Source organism: Triturus cristatus, chromosome 4_1 (genome assembly GCF_964204655.1).
Source record: "Triturus cristatus chromosome 4_1, aTriCri1.1, whole genome shotgun sequence".
Classification (NCBI taxonomy): domain Eukaryota; kingdom Metazoa; phylum Chordata; class Amphibia; order Caudata; family Salamandridae; genus Triturus; species Triturus cristatus.
The window spans coordinates 1,177,104,618-1,177,131,528 of record NC_140585.1 but is presented as its reverse complement, the minus strand read 5'-3'; the positions used below and the strand labels follow the sequence as shown (position 1 = coordinate 1,177,131,528).

Here is a 26,911-nt window from a genome sequence, read left to right as displayed (position 1 = left end):
ATGCCCTTTCCTTCAAGAAGATGTTAATTTGTACTACAGAAGTCTCTAGAGCAGCTAAGAAACCCAAATCTTTTGTGCAAAGGTTTTTAGATATGATTTAAAATAAATAAAACAAACTATACATAGAAAAATACATACCCTTTTCTCTGTACATTAAAAAACACTCTTGGACACTTTGAGAAAATCCATGGCATTCCTCTTATATGGAGCAAAGACACACATGCATTCTAAATCATGACTCTGGCAAACTTGGTGTATTTGTTTTTAGGTCGTGTGATTGCTGTAACTACTGCTTATTTTTTCCTACTAAAATAGGGAGCAGCTTCGATTAGGTAAAACATTTTGATATTGGAAACTTACAAGGTTTTTCACTTTTGTTTCCTAAAATAATTATTTGTAACTTAATTCTGTTCACAAAACCGCATTTTCTGTGACACAACATTTGCCTCGGATTACGGATCCAATAAGCTAATTCAAAGTTAATGTGTTTGAATTTCAGATGACAGGGCACTCCCGGTCCTCTGGCTCCAACCTGAACTGTTGAGCCTTTCAAGGATCCTCCCTCAGCCCGATGCTCTTCAACATCATCATGGCCCGCTAGCTTCCATCGTCCTATTGCAGGGGATATCCAGCTTATTCTCTCCCTCTCTGACAAAACCTCCAACACCCAACTGTAGTTCACCAACTGCATGTCGGAAGTCATAAACTGGATGAGGACCTACTATATGAGACTCAACTCCGACAAGATAGAGGTGGTCCTTTTAGGAATAGATACCTTCCTCTTGTCTTCAGCTTAGTGACCCTCAGAACTCGGACTAACCATCTCCACATCAAACTCACCAAATACCCTAGGGATCATGATCAACAATCAAATCTTGATGTCTAACCAGGTCAACCAGACCGCCTACACCTGCTACTACAACCTGAAACTCCTCATGAAAGTTTTCAGATGGCTACCACTAAACATCACTGATCACCAGCCAACTGGACTCCAGAAACGCCCTCTACATCGGAATTACGCTCAACTCACCAAAAGACTCCAGAACACAGCAGAGAGACTCACTATTAATCTCACACTCAGCACTCTCATATCCAAATACCTCAGAGACTTCCACTGGCTACTCATACACAAACACATCCTCTTCAAACTTCTCACTCACCTGCACAGAACACTACAAAACCAAGGCCCCACATACCTGATCACCCACTAAATCTACTACAAAATGCAGTATGTGTATAGGCTCCTATCTGGGTGGGGACTTGAATAACCTATAACCACACAAAAATCAGAAACTATTTCTGCTGGGACTTAAACACCACAACAATCACTCCCTATCTATATAGAGGCTCAAACATACCTCTAATTGCACACTGTCTCTGTTCGATCTTAACATCATTACCTTCAAACACTGATGGGGACTTAAACATTATCTTTACACACTATTAAGATGGGGACTTGAAGACGATTACTTTCACAAACCATCCTTGCTGGACTTGAACATCCCTATAATCGCACACTATCTCTGTAGGGCCTGGAACACCACTATAGTCATACACTATCTATGTGGAAACTAGAACAGGCAAATATAAATACATTATCACTAGATATGAACATCATTATCTTCACACATATTCTGTATGTGGATTTGAACCCTGTTTTATACAAAATTTCAGTGAGGGTGTGAACGCAATTTTCTTCACACACTATAGTTCTAGAGACTTTAAAATCACAATAACCACTTATCTCCGTGGGGACTTGAAAATCACTATAATGACACACTATCTTTGTGGGGACTTGAACATCACTATAAACACACACTAACTCTGTGGGGACTTGTAAATGATTACCTTCATACTCTATCTTTGAGGGATTGTAACATCCCTATAATTACACACTATCTCTGTAGGGTGTGGATCACCACTAAAATGACACACTATCTATGTGGCGACTAAAACATGCCAAAATAAATACAATGGGTCTGATTCACAAAGGGCTTCCGGACTCGTGGCTGAGGCCCCATAGTAGTGGGGGAGTCTCCACACTCGAGGTGGCATCTCCACAATGACAATTCTCATTGTGGAGACTCTGCCCTGATTGTGTGGACTCCCCCATGACTTACAGGCCTACACCACGAGTGCGGAGGCCCTTTGTGAATCAGGCCCACAATATCTAGATATGAACATAATTGTCTTCACACACTATCTGTGTGTGGATTTGAGCCCTGTCTTTACACACAATTTCAGTGAGGATGTGAACAAAATTTTATTCACATACCATCGCTATGCAGACGTAAAAATCACAATAACCACATATCTCTGTGTGGGCTTGAAAATCAATATAATCATACACTATCTTTGTGGGGATTTGGACCTCACTATATTGACTCACTATCTTTGTAGGGACTTGAATATAACGATAAGCACTCACTGTCTTCCTGGGAACTTGAAAATGATTGCCTTTACACGAATATGACTCGTTACTACGCAAGTCATTACATTGCGTGGCATTACAACGCGGTTGTTACAACAACCGTGTTGTTACCACGCAATGCCATTACTACGCAAGTCATTACATCGACTTGCAGTAAATGGCGCGCTAACATTAGAAATGTATAATTTACTATTCCAACTCCAGCCTATGCAACAGTAGGGAAGGTGTTGGAATAGTAAACTATACTATTCCTTATGTTAGCGCAACCTCTACTGCAAGTCAATGTAATGACTTGCATAGTAATGGCATTGCGTGGTTACAACTCAGTCATTGTAACTACCGCATTGTAATGGCATCGTGGTGTAATCACCGCAATGTAAAGGTTGTTTCCCCCTTTTACACACTATCTCTCCATGGAATTGAGCATTCCTTTAATCACACACACTTTGTGTTTGGACATGAACATCATAATTGTCACACACTATTTGTGTGTGGATTGAACAGTGTCTTTACACACTATTTTAGAAGGGAAATGAACACAATTAAATTCACATACTATCACTATGGGTTCTTGAAACTCAAAATAATTGCACACTATCCTTGTGGAGACTTGAACAGCACTTTAATTGCACACTATTTATTTGGGGATATGAACATCACTAAAATCATACACTGTTTTTGTGAAGAGTTGAAAATCACTATAACCCCACACTATCTCTGTGGTGTCTTCAACATTACTATAATCACACCCTATCTCTATGGGGCCTTGAACATCACTGTAATCATGCACTGTCCCTGTGGGGACTTGAAAATCACCATGACAACATTCTATATCTGTAGGGCCTGGAACACCACTATAATCACACACTATCAATGTGGGGACTAGAACATGCCAATATAACTACATTATCTATTGATATGAACATTGTTATCTTCATACACTATCTGTGTGTGGAATTGAACCCTGCCTTTACACAAAATTTAATTGAGGATGTGAACACAATTTTCTTCACACACTATCACTATGGGGAATAAAAATTCACAAAAAACACATATCTGTGTGGGCGCTTGAAAATCACTATAATCGCACACTATGTCTGTCGGGTCTTGGACATCACTATATTCACACATTATTTTTATAGGGACTTGAACATTACTCTAATCACTCATTGCCTCTGGGGACTTGAACATCACTATAATCACACACAGTGGCGGCTGATAGGGAACGGGGGAAAGGGGCATGGGGAATGGGGAATAGAAAATAAAAAACAAGAAAGAAAACTTACCTGCGGTTGCATCACAGCCCCCACCTCTCCTCTGTCTCTGGAAGCACCCTGGATCTCCTAAGCCAATTACAAAGCTGCAATGCAGCTTTTTGATTGGTTCCCCAAGCCAGTCACAACGCTGCAATGCAGTGTTGTGATTGGTCTGAGCACCATGGTTCAGCGCTCAGATGGGGACAGGTAGCCTGTACATGTTCCTCACCAGGCTGTGCATTACAGCCTGTTGGGGGAGAGGCAAAGTGCACAGTACTGTTTGGCCAAAACAGTCCTGCGCACTTTGGGAGTGAAATCCACTCCTCCCCCTGGCCCCTGCTCTGGCCAGCCCCACCTCCTTCCTGTACCTAGGAACAGAAAAATAAAATGCTAATAACGTAAAGTTATTATCATTTTATTTTTCCTTTTCACTGCTGTCAAAGCAGTGGGACGACGCTCCTCCCCCTTAGCGGAGAAGCCGTCACTGATTACACACTATCTCTGTGTGGACTTGAATATTCCTATAATGACACACAATCTATGTTTGGACATGAGCTTTATAATCTTCACACACTTCATGTGTGATTGAACATTGTCATTACACACTATTTCAGGGGGGACGAGAACAAAATTGTTTTCACACACTATCTGCATCAGCAGTCAAAAATCACACGGACCACACACTATTTTTGTGAGGACATGAACATTACTATAATCGCACACTATCTCTGTGGGGATATGAACATCACTACAATCACACACTGTCTTTGTGGAGACTTGAAAATCACTATAATTCCACACTATCTCTGTGGTGACTTAAACATCACAATATTCACACACTATCTCTGTGGGAACTTAAACATCACTATAATCATACGCTATCTATGTGGGTACTTGAACATCACTATAATCCCACACTATCTTTGTGGTGACCTCAACTTTCCTATAATCACATACGATTTATGTGTGGGCTTAACAGCCTTATCCTCACATTCTACCTGTTTGGAGACTTGAACATTGTCTTTATACACTATTTTAGTGGGAACTTGAACAAGATTATCTTTAAACACAGTCCGATAATCACAAACTATCTATGTGGAAGCTTGAACATAATTATCGTCACACACTCTTGGTGTGGGGATTTGAGCAATGTCTTTATACACTATTTCAGTGGGGATTTAAACACAATTATCTTCGCATATTATTTCTACGGAAATATAAACATCGTTTTACTCACACAATATCTTTTTGGGGCTTGGACTTGATTACCTTCATGCACCATTTCTGTAAGGACTTGAACTTTTCTATAATTATACCCTATCTCTGTGGTGACTTGAGTATCATTAGCTTTACACTTTACCTCTGTGGGTACCTTCATCAAGATTGTAGACACCATCTCTGTAGAAAGTCTATTGCAATACTGTAATCACAAATCACCTCTATGAGCATTCTCACAACCCATCCCTGCGCAGGCATTGCCATTACACGCCATTCCTAGGAAGATGTAGTCTAATATCTAGTCTGATAAAAATGTAAGCAACTAAAAAAAATTGGGTTCCAATTGACCACTGCTTTATTCCATTTATTATTTCTCTACATGTTAGTTCCCTAATCTTCTAAGATTTTGAGCACTTTGAAATGAATGAAATTCTGTTTTAAGTGTAATTTTTTTGTAATCGTGATATGATATTTTCTGACACATTGGGGCTGATTCACAGAACTAACTTAAGACAAAATCTTAAACTTACTACTTTTGGTATTCACAGAAGTTAGGATTTTGTCTTAAGTTTGTCTTAAGACAAACTTAAGACAGACTTAAGACAGACTTAAGACAAACTTAAAACAGACTTAAGACAGACTTAAGACAAATTTAAGACAAAATCCTAACTTAAGTCTGTCTTAAGTCTGTCTTAAGTTTGTCTTAAGTCTGTCTTAATCTGTCTTAAGTTTGTCTTAAGTCTGTCTTAAGTTTGTCTTAAGTCTGTCTTAAGCCTGTCTTAAGTCTGTCTTAAGACAAACTTAAGACACAATCCTAACATAAGTCTGTCTTAAGTCTTTCTTAAGTCTGTCTTAAGTTTTTCTTAAATCTGTCTTAAGTCTGTCTTAAGTTTGTTTTAAGACAAACTTAAGACAAAATCCTAACTTCTGTGAATACCAAAAGTAGTAAGTTTAGGATTTTGTCTTAAATTAGTTCTGTGAATCGGGCCCATTATTATCATTATTACATTTTTGTGTACCCCTAGGATACGTGCAGCACACATATATGAATATTATTTCTGTATAGTGCTGATAAAATAAGCATTTAGTCATGTGCCTCTGACCATATTCAATCACTAATATTAATTATTGAGTAGGTCCTCACAAGACTGGTAGCACATGTTCAACTACGCAGAAGGATGGTTCTGTGCTGCACGATTAAATAACAATATATTTGCAAATTTGAAGCAGGATACTGTATCATGATTTTCTTCTTAACATTTTTCACTCATTAGTATATTTTAGAAACATTGGGATAGGTTAGTCCCCATAAGACAGGTATCCACACATATTCCCCACAAGGGTTGTAACACGTGCATGTGTGTATGTCTGATATGTCAGTCAAGACATACCTTTTTAAATGCAAAAAAACACTGAAATTCACCAGTCATAGTTATCTCAACTAACCAGAACTCGTGCCTTAAAGTATCTATAACTCGCTCCCTCGTCATGCACTGCTAATTACCCCATCTATTACATCCCTCATGATATGATCTATGACATCACTGGTAACATAACTGCAAAATCTGAGATTACATCGTTAATAAAAACACTGTGCATGACGGGGCAGAAGGGGGAGCAGGGGCCATGGGGGCTTTGCCTCCACCTGAAGCCCCCAATGGTTTCTCTGCTGTGGGTGTCCCTGGTGAGAACCGGAGAACCGTCACAAATATAAGGCCAGACTCCTGCCGGCTCTCACTATGGGTGCTGGCAGGAAAGCTGGTAGGGGCTGTGGAGGCCTTGGGGCACCGTCGCATCCCCCAACTTTAAAAAAACTTAAAATTAGCACACTAGCAAATAGGAGTTTCGTTTCTAGCACAGCTGCGCTGGTTTCCATTGATTTGAAGTGATGCCAATGTTTGTCACAATCCTAGAAAAGGTTCAAAAACAATTCTGGTGTGATTGTAGACGTTTCATTCAAACGTAAACACGAGCTGGGTTCATCATACGCAACATGAGCATTATCTCTGACTGAACTGGGGAAGATGAGAGGGAAATGTATCTCCCCACACCAGCTGTAGTGGCGTAGCAAGGGGGAACTGGCCCCGCGGCAAGCAATGAAATAGAAATCCTATTCACTAATTAGACAGTATAATAAAGCCAGAACTTGGTTGAAGTGGATACCTACTGCCCAAGGCTCAGTGCCACTGCACCTGCTGCACTATTGATAACCTTGCTCCTGATCACAAGGTATTTATGTCAAATTAAGGAATGTGCAATGTTGCATGTAGTTCATCGCGGTCTAATCGTACTTGTAGAGTTTCTGCTTTTCCTATATCTACCCCATGATGTAGACATTCCAACATTTTGTCACAATTTGTAGTTGCCTCTAAAAATGATTCTGCTGTTTTCTTGTCTCGTTTAAATCTCATATTCTGCCTTTCGCCTTTTATGGGACAATCTTGTCCCTCAGTGTATTTAACAATCATATAGTCCCTTGAGTGAGCTCCATGTGTTTCACCAGCAGAGCACAAGCATCTTACTCCTGTCCCTGAACCCATACAAAGGCTTGCTCCTGCCCCATCACCACCACCACAGGGACAGTGATGTAACTGCAGTGAGGGACATTGACCTTTCATCTGTATCTTTGGTAGACAACTCTACAGCCTTCTCAATGTGAACTCCACTCAATCCACAACATTGGAATTTGTCATGTGCCCCTGCATGAATGTGAGGAGTTGTGACATATATTATACTTACAAGGTCGGACTGGCCAGCCCGGGCATCGGTCATTTCCCCGGGAGGCTGGAATGGTAGGGGTCCATGCAGTATTTTTAAAAGCACTTAAAAGTTCCTTCTATATTCAGCAGTTTTCGGTCAACAATAAAAGTGTCAAGTTAACTCTGATGATTAATGTACCTGTTAGAGAGACATGGGTGTTTTGTGTAGTGGCCGCTTTGACTCATCTAAGGTAGCCCAAAGGGTTAATATATCTGCATCAAAGAGCTGCATGCACGCTGCATGGTACAGGTTAGAAAGTAATGTTTTTTCCCAGTCCATTATCCTGATGTGCTTATTATTAAAGTCAACCCTAACCACCCTTGTTATGTTCTGAATCCCGAGTTTGTGGTTCTCCAGCCCAAACACAGTACAGCACATGTAGTTCACATTGGAGGTTCCATTTCATTTTGCCTTGCGGACATGATATTCTCGCTGCTGCCTTTTAGCTAGGCTTGTGGATTAGAAATACCACATACATACATGCATGTAGGCTCCCTTGCAAAATTCAGTAGCTCACGTGGAATGGGTGTGAGAATCCAATGTCAGTCTCGCCAAGTTAATGATAAAGAAATAAGGAGAGACCAAAACCAGTTTGACCGCTTTAAGCAGCTATCCCTGCAGAACTGCCAGGCAACAGGCAGATCCATGATAGTGTTGGGCCCATCTCTCCTCCAATTCACATCCTCTGGCCATCCGTGGCCTTTCTCTTTTGACATGGATTGTGAGATGTCTGTAAATCACAGACACCACTCGCAGGATGCCTACTGTTCCCCCTTGGAATATACATTCAAGTGACTGGTAGTTAGTCCTCTGTGGAATAATTTATGCAATAAATAAATATTTATATGTCCTAACAGTATAAAACCCAAATTGTCATTTTTACTGAGAAAACGTTAGCAGCCCCATTGGCGAGTATAGGGATACATACTTACAACTCAGCTGTGCTAAATTCTGATTGGGACTACTAATGGTGATACTTCATGGTATCAAAATGATCGCTGTATTAACCTCAATTTGATGCCCGAGTCAAATTTAATGTAACTTTTGTAAGAAATACAACTTATAGGAAGTTGCCACTCTGTTGCCCAATTCTTCCTGTGGACACTCACAGGTGTTGGCCACAAGACTTAAAAGAGCAAACATAGGAAGGAAGTGCTTAAAAATGTGTTCTATAGCTTCATGACCATGCCTGATAGTTAGGCAATGGTAGCAAAGCCATATGAAAAGTGAATACGGACAATTTCTTATAAAGTCCTATTTAAGTATCATGCCAAGGTCTTTTCAGAATCATAAAACAATTGACGGGCATTTTTCTCTGGGAAAAGTGGCAGTCCTACTCATGATAAGTTGTCACTTCTTTTCCTTTCAAAACAGGATCTCAATGAAAACGTTTGCTGCACCAAAATAAGCAATATATAATGATCTGGCAGTGGCAAAAGTAAGGTGTGGGCTCACAGATTTTGAAAAAACCAACCAAAATTCCACTGGCGTTGATAATGATAACACCTGTCAGGCATAGTGCTTGGAAACAGAAGGAGCTCAGCATGAAGCACTCTATAAAACACATTATTATAGTATACGAGCCGGTCACTAATAAGGTAGTTCACCGTGTCCAAATAAATGGGCATTCTCAATTGATATGTGTGGTGTGCCTTAGGACTTGTGGAAAGAATACTTCCTTGGGTCTTCCAGAGTGGGATGGTCAAATCCCAACATATATAACTCTTGGCCAAAAACGTTTACCAGGTATTGTTGCTGGAGCCCTCCTCTATTCCCACTTGAGTGAACTGTGATTCCTCCTGGACAGGTTTGTTGCTGCCAAGAACTATTAGATTCATGGTCCATACATTGGGGTAGATTTACTAAACTTTGATGAAGCGCAGAAAGGAAAGGTGCTGCATTTGTTCAAAGGGAGAGAACAGAAATGTGCCATGTCTACTAGAATATGGCACAGTTCTGCTCTCTTGTAGCTGGCACACTTCTGGATCCCTAGCGCCAACACAGACACCCTTGTGCCACGGTGAAAGGGTGTCTGCATTGTGGTCAGAATACTTTATATTACTATGTGTTAAATGGCAGTCATATATGAACTGCCTGGGCCTTTAGACTTCAGTTCACTAATGTAAATGGCAGGTTATTTTTCTGAGCGACTGTTTCCTCCATCTGGGGAATGGGAACAGGGATTTGAGGGAGTGGATGCCCTGTACAAAATTGAGCTTATTTTATAAAGTAGGGTTGGTCCCATGTTCTTTCTTTCTTCATTCCAGTAATGCTCTTAGGTGGGGATGCCTGTACATGAGAAATGTGATACCAAGATGTACCATTTGTGAATCAATAAGTCCATTTTGCTCCGGGGATCTCATGGATAGTGAGTCGCTCCTGTGAGGGAGTATTTGAAAGATGTTAGAAACCCCTACTGTGTCTTGAATTTATTGGAAGGTGTTCATGTTAAGTCAGGCCCTTTGTTGTTTACAGCCTCCCCTGCAGCCTTCTTCGCCAGCCTCCTCTGCTAGCCTCTCCTGAGAGAAGAGGCTTGAACTAATAGGCTGTGGAGGAATACCACCTTCTCTAGGACTAAGTACTACTATTGTCTACAGGAAAGCTCTGGGATCTTGGTCAGGATGCTGGTGTACTAGGCCATTAGTGCACCATGTGAAGTGGAAGGGCCCAGGCATGTGGCAAATAAATGCTTCGGAAACAAAGCATGACTTCTCACCTGAAGGGCAGGATGCCAGGGCTCCACGGGCATTGACTTCAATACATTCTGTTTCGGCTTTTTCCAAAACGGTAGACACTAAAACAAAAACAGAAACATCCTGAATCACAGAAGATCATCTTTAACTCTTCAGAGCATAGTGGATAGGAGAGAGTGCTGGGGGCGTAGGAAATATGCAGGAAGAGTGCATGTAGGTGGGTGATTGAGCGGAAGTGTTAGAATATGTGCACAGATTGATCAAGGGTGTTGCAGAGTGCAGGGCAACGCCTGTGTGTCTGGCAGTATTAAATCAGTGGAACGGTGTACATGCATGTCCTGTGATGTGAGGGTGAGAATTTGTTTCGCCCCAGTCCCACAAGCCCTGCGTGTGTGCATGAGGCAGTGGTGAAGTCGTGCAAGCATTGACTAACTGTTGTCAATATATTCACCTCTACACATGTTGAGCCCAACCTTGCAGATCTCGCCTTTCCCTCTTCTCATTGGCTTACCTCTTTAAATGTCAGCCAATGAGTGGAGGAGGTGAGATCCAGGAGGGGCAGAGTGTGAATAATCCATTGTGTCACTCTCCTCACGCTGCCAGCTGCAGGTAAAAATGTGGGGAGCATGTCTTCCCTGGACCGGAAACAAGCATCCTGGGACCAATTTCGGGTTCATAACCCTCGTCAGCCAGGACTGGATTCAAGATAGCCTGGCTGATGAGGGTTATGAACCCGAAACCGGTCCCAGGATGCTTGTTTCCGGTCCAGGAAAGACATGGCTTGGCAGTTCGGGCTGGACTGTTCCCATAAGGCACAGGGTCAGACTTATTTGCATATGGCCATGTTTGAACTGGGGTGGTGGAGTGAGCTAAAGAATGATGATGGATTAAACCCAGATCTTTTGACTGGAGGTGAGTGTTTGATTTGCTCAAACGCTCCATCCATAATCCCCTTTGGTATCGCTTTGTTCGTTCTCAGTTGGCAGGGTATGCCCAGACGTGGGTCCCTTGCTCACTTTGCCACTGGATTGAAGATAGCCTGGCTGATGAGGGTTATGAACCCGAAACCGGTCCCAGGATGCTTGTTTCCGGTCCAGGGAAGACATGGCTTGGCAGTTCGGGATGGACTGTTCCCATGAGGCACAGGGTCAGACTTATTTGCATATGGCCATGTCTGAACTGGGGTGGTGGAGTGAGCTAAAGAATGATGATGGATTAAACCCAGATCATTTGACTGGGGGTGAGTGTTTGATTTGCTCAAACGCTCCGTCCATCATCCCCTTTGGTATCGCTTTGCTCGGCCTCAGTTGGCAGGGTATGCCAAGACGTGGGTCCCTTGCTCACTTTGCCACTGGATTCAAGATAGCCTGGCTGATGAGGGTTATGAACCCGAAACCAGTCCCAGGATGCTTGTTTCCGGTCCAGGGAAGACATAGCTTGGCTGTTCGGGCTGGACTGTTCCCATGAGGCACAGGGTCAGACTTATTTGCATATGGCCATGTTTGAACTGGGGTGGTGGAGTGAGCTAAAGAATGATGATGGATTAAACCCAGATCTTTTGACTGGAGGTGAGTGTTTGATTTGCTCAAACGCTCCATCCATAATCCCCTTTGGTATCGCTTTGTTCGTTCTCAGTTGGCAGGGTATGCCCAGACGTGGGTCCCTTGCTCACTTTGCCACTGGATTGAAGATAGCCTGGCTGATGAGGGTTATGAACCCGAAACCGGTCCCAGGATGCTTGTTTCCGGTCCAGGGAAGACATGGCTTGGCAGTTCGGGATGGACTGTTCCCATGAGGCACAGGGTCAGACTTATTTGCATATGGCCATGTCTGAACTGGGGTGGTGGAGTGAGCTAAAGAATGATGATGGATTAAACCCAGATCATTTGACTGGGGGTGAGTGTTTGATTTGCTCAAACGCTCCGTCCATCATCCCCTTTGGTATCGCTTTGCTCGGCCTCAGTTGGCAGGGTATGCCAAGACGTGGGTCCCTTGCTCACTTTGCCACTGGATTCAAGATAGCCTGGCTGATGAGGGTTATGAACCCGAAACCAGTCCCAGGATGCTTGTTTCCGGTCCAGGGAAGACATAGCTTGGCTGTTCGGGCTGGACTGTTCCCATGAGGCACAGGGTCAGACTTATTTGCATATGGCCATGTCTGAACTGGGATGGTGGAGTGAGCTAAAGAATGATGATGGATTAAACCCAGATCATTTGAATGGGGGTGTGTGTTTGATTTGCTCATACGCTCCGTCCATCATCCCCTTTGGTATCGCTTTGTTCGCCCTCAGTTGGCAGGGTATGCCGAGAAGTGGGTCCCTTGCTCACTTTGCCACTGGATTCAAGATAGCCTGGCTGCTGAGGGTTATGAACCCAAAACCGGTCCCAGGATGCTTGTTTCCGGTCCAGGGAAGACATGGCTTAGCAGTTCGGGTTGGACTGTTCCCATGAGGCACAGGGTCAGACTTATTTGCATATGGCCATGTCTGAACTGGTGTGGTGGAGTGAGCTAAAGAATGATGATGGATTAAACCCAGATCATTTGACTGGGGGTGAGTGTTTGATTCGCTCAAACGCTCCGTCCTTCATCCCCTTTGGTATCGCTTTGTTCGTGCTCAGTTGGCAGGGTATGCCCAGACGTGGGTCCCTTGCTCACTTTGCCACTGGATTCAAGATAGCCTGTCTGATGAGGGTTATGAACCCAAAACCGGTCCCAGGATGCTTGTTTCCGGTCCAGGGAAGACATGGCTTGGCAGTTGGGGCTGGACTGTTCCCATGAGGCACAGGGTCAGACTTATTTGCATATGGCCATGTCTGAACTGGTGTGGTGGAGTGAGCTAAAGAATGATGATGGATTAAACCCACATCATTTGACTGGGGGTGAGTGTTTGATTTGCTCAAACGCTCCGTCCATCATCCCCTCTGGTATCGCTTTGTTTGCCCTTAGTTAGCAGGGTATGCCTAGACGTGGGTCCCTTGCTCACTTTGCCACTGGATTCAAGATAGCCTGGCTGATGAGGGTGATGAACCCAAAACCGGTCCCAGGATGCTTGTTTCCGGTCCAGGGAAGACATGGCTTGGCAGTTCGGGCTGGACTGTTCCCATGAGGCACAGGGTCAGACTTATTTGCATATGGCCATGTCTGAACTGGGGTGGTGGAGTGAGCTAAAGAATGATGATGGATTAAACCCAGATCATTTGACTGGGGGTGAGTGTTTGATTTGCTCAAACGCTCCGTGCATCATCCCCTTTGGTATCGCTTTGTTCGCCCTCAGTTGACAGGGTATGCCCAGATGTGGGTCCCTTGCTCACTTTGCCACTGGATTCAAGATAGCCTGGCTGATGAGGGTTATGAACCCGAAACCGGTCCCAGGGTGCTTGTTTCCGGTCCAGGGAAGACATGGCTTGGCAGTTGGCTTTGGTATCGCATCGGGAGGGGGCAGCCCTCCAGGGACCCCCAACCATTTAAGGGACCCCCCCCCCGTTCAGACCAAGGCTAAGGGAATATAGGAAGCTTGGGGCACCCTCATCACATTCTGCGGGGGCATCATTTTTTTGCAGTTGCACCTTCTTGTTCTTTGTTTTATGTATGTTTATGACTAGTATATGGCTGTGAAGGATCGGCAGAGGGGCTGGCGACAGCTCAACAGTGCACTATTCGCGGGCATGTCATGGACCAGGCATAATTTGAACATCTTTTATGAGCATTCGTTGTGGCATTCTGGGTAGTACAAACAAAATGGTGGTCCATTGATGACATCTTTTGGACAATCATTGCGACAATCCGCTATCACAGGCATACTAAGGATCCATCCATGACATCCATAATGTAAAAGCCACTGTTTTGTCAACATTTTTTCAAGGTTTTTCGGGGGACGGTGAACCTTAACTCCTCTGTGGAGGTGTAGGATTGCCTGGCATACAACATATGAAAATATTGGAACATCTTCATTATTTGCCTCTTCTGAAGCTTTGTTTTTTAAGCAGTTTTGGGAATACTGTGCTGAACAATGCACCATTGTGCTCATGTTTTTCTAAATGCTCCATCCCTAATTTACTCCCCCCCCTACTTTCAAAGTTTCCCAGCCATCATCGGTGTGTAGGAGCCGTACGTAGTGAGAGTGAGGGTGAAAGTGTGAAGTTTGTAGGCTTGGTGTACAAGTTCTAGATCTAGTGGGGAAGGAGTTTGTTCAAGATTTTTTTTGCTTAAGGTTGAAATCTGATGTTATGCACTGACGCAGGCGTGCTTGAGTAGGTGCAGAGGGTGTTGCTCAGTAAGCATGGTCCAGCAGGGTGCGTGAGTGAGGTGATGTTGCTTCATTGAGTGCAGTGTAGTTAGATCATTTAGTGCAGGGCTGTTGACGAGTGAATGCAGCATGGATGAAGAGAGGGAAGTAAAGGCCTTAATTGGCAGAGCATGGGTGGATGAATGAAGGTCGATGGGTAATTTGTTTGAGTACAGAAACAAGGAGAGTAATCTATGTGCATAGTGTGTGAAGAAGTGACTGCAGTGAGCCTAGTGTTTTTGTGAGAAAGGTGTGAGCTGAGCTATTGTTGTGATGAACGATGTCTTAATGTGTAATTTGCATTTGCATCGTGTTAGCGATAATATGATGCGTACTTTTACTGTCTGCATGAGCGTGACCAGCTTTGATTCCTGAGGTCCAGATCCATTTCATGATATCCATATAAGATCGGCAAACACTACATTTGCCTGAAATTAATCTAAATGGAAATCGAGTACATGATCAGTGATTAGCCTAAAAATCTTGAAAGGACTCGTCACTATGGACCTATGATGGAATAATTGGCAGCCAAGATGTGCCAGCAAAGAATAAGTTGGTAAGATCTCCTTGGGTATCTACCAGATATCCAAATGGAATTAAAATTGATATTTGACAAAATGTCCAAGCCAGGAAGCATGAAGCAATCGCCAACGAAAAGACTCTTTGATTCAACAGTGTTTTGTGGAAAGCAGATGCATTGCCAGCATAGGGCTGAAAACGTTCTGCACTTCTGTATTCTGAAACCACCTGTAGAACAGATCGCCATGGAGCAGTCAAGGCCCCTTCCAGTTGGACAGAGCAGAACCAATGTATTGACACACCGGAAACGGCTCTAACTAATGGGTTGATTTTGTTCTTAAACTGACCTCGGTGGCCAGTGAGGGGATGTTGTCTCATCAGCGAAATCTTCATTTGAGGAATGTAATGACCACTAATGAGAAGAGGCCAAGCTCTTGACGTGGTTATTGCTCTATTCACTGTGATTGGTGTGATGGAGAGGTGGGCTTTCACTGGGTTTGGTGGGTTGGAAGGTAGGATCTGTAATAGCTACTGTATTAAAGATCATAGAATGTTTATGTTATCAGGAGAATAGCCTAACATGCCCTCTTTCTACTCCTCTATGTCATGATCCTCAACTATGAGGAGTGAGGCCTGGAGGTTACAAAGCCTAGGGCACTTTTTGTCCAATCATTAGTCTAAAGAGTTGAACAGTGAACACCTTCATCAGGGAAGATTCTCTTCCAGAGTTGTTTTTTATGGGGACCTGTGAAAAATTCCACCTCGAACCACCTGGTCCGGTGAGTCTTGGAGAACTTGCTTCAAGCATCTCAGAACTACAATTGCTTTGTCCCAGAGCCTACTTTCTTGAGGATGCTTCTCTTGTGGTGGCTAGTGAAATTCCATTTCAGTGGTAGTTAGAGCTTAGCCTTCTTCATCCTCTAGGCATGAAATGGATCCCAGAAACAGCAGATGTGGGGCCACACTTGTCTTCACCCAGTTGGCTGGCATGTCTTCAAACTGAAGGAGCTGAAGACAGCTCGGATGGCAAAGCAGTCCTATTCTGTGTAGATCAAGAGGAAGGACCTTCTTCTTCAAACAGGCAACCAGGTGAAAAAGGCATACATCAACAGGGAAGGCATGTTATGAGTGACCTGTTTGGGAACTCACTTGCATTCGATTCAAGCTTTTTCTCACCTGGGTAAGAGAATGTGCTGGTAGATGCAATGAATTGAATGTTTCTATCCTTTGTAGACTTCCATCTCCACCAGGAGAGCAAGAGACTGTTTGCGTTCAATGGGTGGGTAGTTGCCTCCGGCTATGACACTCTGCTACCTGAACTTTGCACAAGAACAGTGCCTATTTTGTAAAAGAAAAAGTGCAAGTGCCCAATGTTTTGCACAGAAGAGTGTAACTACAAATATTGGGGATGCTGATTACCAAAGCGGCATAGAATTGATTCCACCTCATGCCTCTTTCATCCACCACCAGACACTCCCTGATGGTTTTTCTTACTCTTTCAGATTCTTTTTCATCCTTGGTCATTCAAGGAGGTCAATTCTGTCCTCACAGGTCTAGGTTCCAGCTTCAACTAATGGCCGTGGAGCCTTCCTCTGTCCATACTGCCTCTCTGGTTGCTGGTACTGTCTCTCAGTAAGTTGCCCCAGTTATTATTGGTTGGCCTCTATGCTCAACCATTAGAGTGTTCGAGCTGGAAATGTTTATTCAAGTGGCAGATGCCTTACAGCCAGGGCTGGACTGGGAACCTAAAGCAGCCCTGTCAATATTGTTGGACCAGCCCCCGTGGGGGGAAGGGACTGCAAGTGTGAAGCATTGCTGCTTTTGTTACTGATGGCCGATATTGCAGCTGCAAAACTGACCCCCAGTAACAAAACAGGCCCACACCGCTGCTAAGCCAGCCCCTACCCTACCAGCCTCCCGGGAAAATGCCCGATGCCCTCTATGGCCAGTCCTACCCTGCTTAGAGTTCTCTTGCCACTCCTGTATGCTTGACGCATAAAAGCAGCATAGGAAGGCTTTTTGCTTCGGATGCAAGACTTGCAATCTCTCTCCCCTTGTGTGTGGCTATTTGAGTATTATGGATATGAGCTTGGCTTCACCAAGTCTTTGTGTGCCCTGCTGATAGCCCTTGCATTTTTAACAGAACATTTGTAATGTTTGTCTTCTAATCAAGGGCACTTCTTGTGAACAGTTGTGAGTTGGAAGTTTTTGTCCTGTGATTCCATATTCAGATCCTTCTCTGTATTTTCTGGGCCTGATGACTACTCTCTTTGTGGCACTGCAGGAGTGTTGTCTTGAATTTCTGACTTTCTGGTGGCCTTAAATTCAGCCAAATGTCTGGGTAAGCTTGGAGCCTCTCTCTGTTGGGAACCTTATTTTAGGATGCTCCATGAGGGGTTGGTGTGATGGTTTTCCACCTTTCGGCATGTGGTCATTGCCGTTTTAGCTGTCACTGCATATACTGTTGCTTATTTTGGCTCCTGAGAGTTCTGAGGGCTGATCTTCCATTCTCTAGATATAGGTTAAGCATTTAGGATGTGTTTGGGTTCGACCAAAGTATTCTATTTGTTTCTTAAAGCCTAGATGATATGGGTTGTAAACCTTCAGGGCCTCATTTACTAGGCTGCTGTGCCACTGGAGTGTCACTTTTTGCGATGCTTAGGTGGTGCTTTGTCCTGCTTCATATTTACAAGGCAGCGCCAAGCCACTTTGTGGTGCTTAACGCAGCCTTGTAAATATTGTTCCCTTTGATGCAGTTTTCTGCATTAACCCCTTCCATGCGGGGCGGATTCCCCCGCGGTGCTGACCGTTGCTTGCGCGGGCGTGGTCATGACGGAACGGTTCCGTCATGAGCACAGCTCAACCGACGCTCATGACGGAACCGTTCCGTCATGAGCACCGAAGGGGTTAAAGGGGTGTGCAATGGGTATTGTTGTCAGCATTCCCTGCTGTGGACGTTCCCAGCAACACCCATGGCTTTTTTACACTGGCCCAGATGTACAAGGAATCATAAATCTGCGGCAGCACCAGAAACATATCCCTTCTTAGAGAAGGCTTAAGGGTGACACAATGAGGAGGAATGTTTTTATTTCTTCTTGTTTATTGTTTTCTATGTGTGCTGCATTATGCAGCAAACATAGAAGTAGAAAAACACCATTAATTATGTTTTTGTGGAGGAAAGTGTCCCTTCCTGCACAAAACAATCATCCCTGCAATGTAGGCACACTTGCACCATGGTGCAAGGGTGTCTGCATTGGTGCAAAGCTGCTGTTTGTGTGTGAACACAAGGTGAGTACAGGAATGTGCCATATTCTTGTAAATTTGGTGCATTCCTGCATATAGGCAGTGACACTGCTCGGCGCAGCAAAATTGCTTGTGGCACTGCGCTGCTCCATTGTCTTGTAAATATTCTCCTCAGTGTCCACAATGAATGGCTGATACATTCAGCAGTTGTCGTGACTTTTGCTGCTTCTAAGATTTTGTTCACTGCAGTTCTACCGAGGGATGGCAGGCAGCTACATAGGCATACCCTTGTTCCACATTAAAAATTGGATGTGTCAGAGACTTCCATTTGGACTATGTACGTAGAATGGCTTTAACTTAATCTGCTTAGGTAGTTTATTTTCTTGAGTGTCTGAAATTATAATGTTCTCTAAACTGCATGATAATTTTATTTGCATTTCTTTGCTGTGTGTGTCTGTGTTGTGTGAACACCCACTTCCTTCAACCCCAATCCTCATTATTGAAGACTGTGATGAGAAAGGGTGGGTGTAGGGTTAATGGCCAGGTTACATACTGGTAATCTTCACTACACCAAGTACAACTCTTGCTTGTTGGAATCCTGCAATTAATCAATCAAAGGGTACTTCTAAAGAGCAAACTTGTCACCCTGGAGGGTCTCCAGGCACTGGGTCTATATGTCTTTGGTTGAAGAGTCATGTCTTGAGCCTGTTCCTGAATTCCTCAAGTGAGGGGCAGGTGCGTAGTTGAAGGGGGAGGTTGTTCCAGAACATGGTGGCTTGGTAGGAGAAGGAATGACCTCTGCAGCAGTTCCGGCGGATGCTGGCAGAGTGGGCCAGGACAAGGTAGGCGGAGTGGAGTTCCCTGGTGGGATGATGGAACGTCAGGCGGTTGTTGATGTAGGCGGGCCCAGAGTTGTGGAGGGCTTTATAGGCATGAGTATGAAGCTTGAAGAGGCATTATTTCTGTACTGAGAGCCAGTGGAGGGCTCTGAGGTGGGGGGTGGGGCTGGTTCTCTTGGGGAGGTTAAGGATGAATCTTGCTGCAGAATTCTGATGGTCTGGTGGTGGCTGAGTAGCTGCTTGGTGGTTCCGGGGTAGAGTGTGTTGCTGTAGTCGAGGCAACTGGAGATGAGAGCTTGGGTTACTGTTTCCTGGTGGACATGGGGATCCATCAGATGTCTTGTGCAGCATGCGGAGGGTGTGGGAGCATGAGGAGGAGACGGTGTTGACTTGGTTCTTCATGGTTATTTGGCTGTACAGGATGATTCTGAGGTTGTGTGCATGGTTGGAGGGGGTGGGAGCAGGGCCGAGTGCGGTGAGCCACTAGGAGTCATCCCAGGGGGAGGGGTTGTTTCCGAAGACAAGTACCTCCATTTTCTCCATGTTGAGCTTCAGGAAATTGGCCTTCATCTAGCTGGCGATGTTGGATAAGGTATTCTGGAAGTTGACTCTGGTGGTGTCAGAGTCTTCTGTGAGGGAAAGGATGAGCTGTGTGTCATTGGCGTATGAGATGATGTTAAGTCTGTGGGTGATGTCTGCTAGAGGCGTCATGTAGGTGTTGAAGAGGGTGCGGCTCAATGAGGAGTCCTGGGGGACACCGCAGGTTATGTTCTTGGGTTCGGAGGGAAAAGGTGGCAGGTGGATCCTCTGTGTTTGGCCGGAGAGGAAGGAGGTGATCCAGTTGAGAGAGTTGCCTTGAATGCCCAGGTGGTGGAGTCTGGTGATGAGGGTGTGATGGGAGACAGTGTTGAATGTCGTCGAGAGGCCAAGAAGGATGAAGGCTGCCATTTCCCCTTGTCAGAGGAGGCATCGGATGTTGTCCTTAGCTGCGATCAGTGTGGTCTCGGTGCTGTGGATGGCATAGAATCTTGATTGGGAGGCGTTGAGAAGGTTGTGCTCTTCAAGGTACTCTGTGAGCTAGGAGTTGATGCCCTTCTCCAAGATAGTGGCTGGAAAGGGGAGTAGCGAGATGGGTCGAATGTTTTTGAGAATGCTGGGGTAGGCGAAGGGTATTTTCAGGAGAGGCTTGACCTCCACGTGTTTCCATGCAGCGGGGACGGTGGCTGTTGTGATGGAAGTGTTAAGGATCTCTGTGGGGGTGATGCTGATTTCTTCTCTCCATAGATTGTAGATGTGGTGCGGGCAAGGCCCTGAGGAGCGCCGGAGTGGAATGAGTTCATGATGGTGGTGGTATCTTGGATTGAGAGCTGCTTCCCCTCGGATAGTCTGTGTGTGTCGGTGGCACTGGCTAGGTGGTGTTGAAGTTTGGTAGGTTGTGGGGTCAAAGTTGCTGTAGATGTCTGCCATCTTCTGGTGGAAGTAGTCTGCTAGGGTGTCGCAGAGGGCTTTGGAGAGGTGAATCGAGTTTTCAGTGGCAGCTGGGCAGGAAAACTCTCTGATGATGGTAAAGAGCTCTTTGGCGTGGTTGGCGCTTGCCTCGATGTGGTTGCTGAGGGCGTTCTTCTTGGTCTCCCTAAGGTAGTGGTGGTGATAGTTATTGAGGGTGAATCTGAATGAGCTGAGATTAGAGGGGTACTTGCTGGAGCGCCAGCATCTCTCTAGTTTCTTGCAGTTACCTTTGAGGGTCTGTACTTTGGGGTGAACTACCTGGCGTATTTTGCTGATCTTTTGCAGGGGGTGTCCTTCATGGGGGCGATGGTGTGTGCGGCGGTGAAAGATCAAATTCGAGAAATTCTCGACTTTGAGTTCAAGGTTGTCATAGTGGTCAGGCCTGGATGTTTTGAGGGCAGAGGTCCAAAGGGGTTCTGTGACTCTGCTCCACTTTCGGCGGGGATGGGTGGGTGATCTGGATAGAGGTTCTGGGGAGCTTGTGAGGGTAAAGTGGATGATGCTGTGGCTTGTCCAGGTCGATTTGGTAGTGTGGAAGAACTTGATGCTCTCACTGGAGGAGGGGATAGGGTGCAGAGTGTGCCCTGCGACTTGAGTGGCAGTAAAGACCAGCTGATGGAGTCCGATGTTGCTCTTGTTCTCCAGGAGGGTTGCTGAGTTTGTGTCTTTGGGGTCTTCAAAGTGGGAATTTAGGTCTCCAAGGTAGATGTAGTGGTTGGAGTCGATTGCCTGGGGGGCGATGAAGTCAGGGATGGCATTGCAGAATCTTTGCAAAAAGAACAATTAATGGATGTAATGCAGAACAATGTCATACAATCACCCCAATACAGAGATCTGGCCCTGTATGCATCATGTTTTTGCTCCCTTTGTTTTTCCAGTCCTGTTCCAATCTTGGGTGCCGGCCCAGGGGTCTGTATGAGAGGGTTCCTCTGATAGTGGTTTTTGCATGTAGTTTGACCTGAAAGTTGAGGTGTTCCATGATAAGTGTGCTGTCATCGTTAGAGGTGGTGCATTGGAGGGTGTCTTTGTGGATGATGGCTATGCCTCCGCTGTGTCTGCTGGCCCCATCGTGGAGTAGCAGATTGTAGCGAGGGGAAGGAGGCATATCATGGCGCTGATGAGGGGGTGTGCCAGGTTTCTGTGATGCTCTTTTCATTCCAGGTGGGATCGGATGACCAGAGGTCTTGCCTTATGGGTTTGCTATGGGCAAAAAGTATGATTTGTGGAAACCCTATTAATGGCAGACACCAAGTGAGATGGAGTGACATTGATTTTAAACTGCCTGCTTGCTATTAAGCCTGTGTTGGGAAATATTGAGGACTGTGATGAGGAAGAGAAGGTATTGGATTTATGTATTGTATTTTAACTTATTTTATTTTATTTAGGTTAACTATAGAACACTGACACTCACCAAGAGGTATAATGGTACCAGAACCCTACAGAACCAGATTAGCAAGCATGCACTATGTGAGGCCATCACTGATGAAAATATCCAAGGGCCTGATTTAGAGTTTGTATAAAATAATGGGGTAGCCCAGTTGATCCATACAGAGAGTTGGCATAGGAGCACCACAAGCTAGGGTAAGGTGACACATGAGAGCAGCACTAGATGCCAAGTGAAGGGATGAACATCTCCACCCTGTAGAGGCAACATGGGTGTTTTTGGTTTACAAGAGTGGGTGAGTGCAGTAAATATGGATGGGTGAATGCAGTCTGACTGACTGAGGGTATTTGTAGAGTGCACTTATGCCGAGGCATCTTGGCGCTAGGTAGAATGATCTAAGAGTTGCATTGAGATTAGCATTGTGTAAAGAGCCTGGTTTTTATAGCTTTCCTGAAAATGGACCGTAATGGCTGAAGTCGGAGCGAGACTGGGAGGGAGTTCCATAATTTGGCTGCCAGGAATGAAAAGTGTTTGCCTCCCCAACTAACCCTCTTCATCTTGGGAGGAAGGACCAGCCCGGAGTCCATGGACCTTAGAAAGCGCGACGGGATGTAGTGGGGGAATAATTATTGTACATCTTCCGTCCCACCTCCATAGAGGGCTTTGTGCACAAGGCGTAGAGTAGTGCTTTGACCTCCACCCGTCGTCTCACCAGAAGCCAGTGTAGTAGTTTAATGCCGGCTGAGGTGGAGTGATGCTTAGGTAGGCCATACACAACTCGGGCTGCAGCATTTTGAAGTAACTGAAGCTTGTTAAGCTGTTTCACTCCAGAGCCCAAATAAAGGGCGTTGCAATAATCTATCCTTGACAGAATAAGGGCGCCAACCACCGTTTTCCTTAGGGAAAGAGGGATGAATGGGAGAATTTTACACAATATCTTAAGTGTAAAAAAGCAGTGTGTATGAATGTGTGAATGCGGTGAGTATGGATGGCTGAGGCAGTGAGCGTGGGTGGGTGAGTGCAGTGTGGATGGGTGCTTATAGTGAGTGTTGATGCAAAGGTACAGTGAATGTGAATAGGTATGTGAAGTGAACGTGGATGGTGAGTGGAACAACAGTGGCTGTGTGAATGCAGTACAGGTAAACTATGAGTGTATTGAGTGTGGATTATTGAGTGCAATGAAGGTACCTTTGCCCAAGAAGGGACCTTTGCTTCTAGTCAGGGTGAGGGGGATACACACTTTAGATACACACTTTAGATAACCCCTGCTCGCTCCCTTGGTAGCTTGGCACGAGCAGACAGACTTATCCCAAAGGCAATCTGTAAAGTATTTTTATTTAACACACACAGTAACACAGTGAAAACACCACACCAGTTTAGAAAAATCAAGTATCGTTATCTAAACCAAACAAGACCAAAAGAACAAAAAATGCAACATACATATATCAAAATAGCACTTAAAAAGAGTTACTTGCTGATCTTTTGCCTAATTCTCAGTTTTTAAAATTTCTTCAAGTTCGGGATTATCTAATGCGGAGAAAAGTTGTCGCTGCTCCCAACTTAATTATAGAGGCAGCAGGAGAAAATTGGTGTCTTGTTTAAGATATTGCTATTATATAGAACAGATGATTTAGGGAAACATAATAGCAAGTGGGCTAGCACTCTGGGTGTACATAATATATCTATTGAGGATGCCATTGCTAGATCTCGGGTTGTGTTAATGTCCGCTAGTTTGAAAGTATAATTTTTTAAAACTGTTTTTGATTTATATTATACCCCTGCTCGTATGTTTAAGTGGGGGGGAGGATATGATGGAAAATGTTTTCGCTGTCGGGGGGATAATGCTGATAGCCTGCATATCTTTTTTAATTGTTGTAAACTCTCCAGATTTATAGCGGATATAGAGAAGTTTATGGCTGGAATTATTGGGAGTCCGCTGACGATCACACCAGCCATAATGTTATTAGGGATGGGGCCTGAAACTGACAAAGGCACTTTATTATACAATCACCGGTATTTGATTTTTATAGCTATGACAGTTGCACGGCTGTGTGTCGCCTCTAATTGGCTCCAAATGGAACCCCCTGTATTTGAATTATGGCTGGCTAAAATGTATAATCTTTTCAATTTAGAATTAAGCTTATTTTCTGTTAAGGGGGCTAAAAAACATAAGACTGGTTTGAGCATATGGGGTTCATTTTGTGACCATACTTGAATTTGTGAAATTTATATATGTACAGTTACACTGTATTCCTTTATTGTTCTTATTTTTTGTTTCTGTTTCTATGCTGCTGTGGAGTAATAAATAAAATTTTAAAAAATAAAAATAAAAATAAAAAGAGTTACTTGCAGAAAAAGCACTTGTAGAAACTAAAGCTCCACCTGGGTCTATTACGACGTTGTGACATAAATCCAAAGTACGGTGCCGACCATGAGGTGTGCAGCGTCTGTCATGTAGTCACTCGGACCCCCAACAGTACAACGTTTTTGGACGATGCGTTGCGACGTGGAGGTGAGGCGTTGGTGCCGAGGTTGAGGCTGGTTCCCTGGTTGCCATGGGATAGGCGAGGTGTCGTGTCCACGAGGAGGGGATATGTCGAGTCCAGGACAGGGGAAGTCGGCGGCGTAGGAGGTGAGGTTCCAGTGAGGCTCTGCAAAGTCTAAGAGTTCGTGAAGTCACCCTCGTCGGTTATTGGCTCCATGATTGCAGGATGCTGGCGCTCGCGGTGATGGTGTCAGGAAGGCCTATAACTGCAGGTGTCGAAGGGTGTCAGAGCTGCAGTGCAGGCAGGGTGATGTGTTGTTCACTTCCCGAGCGGTGCCCCTGGCCTCGGGGCAGTTCGCAGCATCACTGGCGGGATCGCTGACACCATCAGAGTTGTTTTTCTTGCTTCCTTTAAGGTTCTTCCAGCTCCCAACAGCAGGAACAACCTCCAGAGGCCCATAGCTGGAATAGGAACCTCCTGGCAGGTCAGAACTCCCAGCAGTGGAGTTGAGGGGAGCTGGTGGTGAAGTCTTTGTGTCCCTGAGACTTCAGAACAGGAGGCAAACACACACACCCTTGGAGATTCTTCTTCAAGCAGGTTCTCAGCAAAGTTCCTTGGCAGAAGCAGCAACTGCAGACCAGTTCAGCAAAGCACACAGCAAAGGGGCAGTATTCCTCTTTACACCTCTACAGCTCTTCTCCTCAGAAAAAGGTTCCTCTTGCATCCAGAACTGATCTAATTCTCTGACTTTTAAGGTCCACTACTTATACCCCACATTGTCTTTGTTCTAGCTGTGGCAAGGGTCTCTGAGCATAGTCCAAATCAGTTCTGTCCTCTCTAGTGCAGCATCACTAAAGGAAGTGGAGAAGCATTGTGAGAGGAGACGCTGCCTATTCAGTTGTAAGTGAAACTCCTCCCACCACTCTAAATGCAGCCAAGGTCAAATTATCTCAGTTCTGAGTCATCCAGGAAAGGCAGGACACACCTCAATCCTCCTTGTTGCTGTCTACAGTGAATGCACATCCCAGCCCCTGTCACTCCAAAACCAGACAATCAATACATAAACCAACAGAGGCACACAGAATGGTTAAATAATAAAATGCCTACTTTCTAAAAGTGGTATTTTCAAACACACAATTTAAAAACCACCTCCCTAACAAGATGTGTTATTAAATTCTGAGCTCAGAGAGCCTACACTCCATTTCTCTATCTTGTCCCAATGGAAAGTAATACTTGTAAGAGGTTACAAAGTAACTCCCCTGTTAGCCTATGGGACAGATAGCCTTTCATTAGTGAAAAACGAAATGCATGGTATTTCACTATCAGGTCATGTGACACCCACCAGTACATGTCCTACCTTTCACCTACACTGCATCCTGCCCATGGGGTTACCTTGGGCCTACCAGGAGGGGTGCCTTACATTCAAGAAAAGGGATGGTTTGGGCCTGGCAAGCGGGTGCACTTGCCAAGTCAACATGGCAGTGAAAAAACGGGGTGTGCAGACACTGCAGTGGCAGGTATGAGTCACATTTGAAAAGGCTACTTGTGTGGGTGGCACAATCAGTGCTGCAAGCCCACTAGCAGCATTTGATTTTACAGGCCTGGCACACTCAGTGCACATTAATAGGGACTTACCATTAAATCCAATATGCCAATCATGGATAACCAATCATGATAACAATTTTACACAGGGAGCACATGCACGTTGACACTGATCAGCAGTGGCAAAGTGCTCAAAGCAGCTAAGCCGGCAAAAACTAAATCAAGCACAGCATTACAAATACAGACGGTAGAGGCAAAAAGGCAAGGAAGCCACAGCAAGGATGCCATGTCTTACAGTGTTCAGAAAGGGTTTGCAGAAATGAATCTGGGGTACTGGTAAAATGTCTTCCAGTATTTCTAAAGAGGTGCAGCCATTTAGGTCACATGGCTTAGAGATCACTGTTTGCATCATGATAAGAATGATGTTAAAAGTACATGTTCAAGATTTGTCTCTCTGGATCCCTTAGTGAAGCTGTCAGGAATGCAGGTTGAGAAGGCCCTTCGTGAAACCAACCTGTCATGAGATATGAGAAAGTGATAAGGGATTGTGCACTTTACAAGTGGTAACTAACGATAACAATTTTGGGATTAAATGGAATGGAATCAGTCCATGCCCCATGCAAACCAATGGTGGGAGGAGATAACCTGGTTAGGGTGAAGGAGGCAAAGCAATGTGTGGTGGAAAGGTCCCGGGAAGTATATTGTACACATGACAAACAATGGCAGGAATAGCGCAAAATTGCTA

General features: G+C 44.7%; 2 protein-coding genes across 2 annotated transcripts in view; one reads left to right on the top strand and one right to left on the bottom strand.

Annotated features, from left to right (window-relative positions):
• Positions 1–26,911, top strand: part of LOC146856298 (galectin-1-like) — a 311,489-nt gene that overhangs the window by 87,667 nt on the left and 196,911 nt on the right. The window lies entirely within an intron of this gene.
• Positions 1–26,911, bottom strand: part of LOC146856299 (resistin-like) — a 92,882-nt gene that overhangs the window by 49,508 nt on the left and 16,463 nt on the right. The window contains exon 3 of the mRNA XM_085650719.1: positions 10,382–10,459. Within this exon, the coding sequence (XP_085506845.1) occupies positions 10,382–10,459 (78 nt within the window). The remainder of the gene's footprint in view (positions 1–10,381; positions 10,460–26,911) is intronic.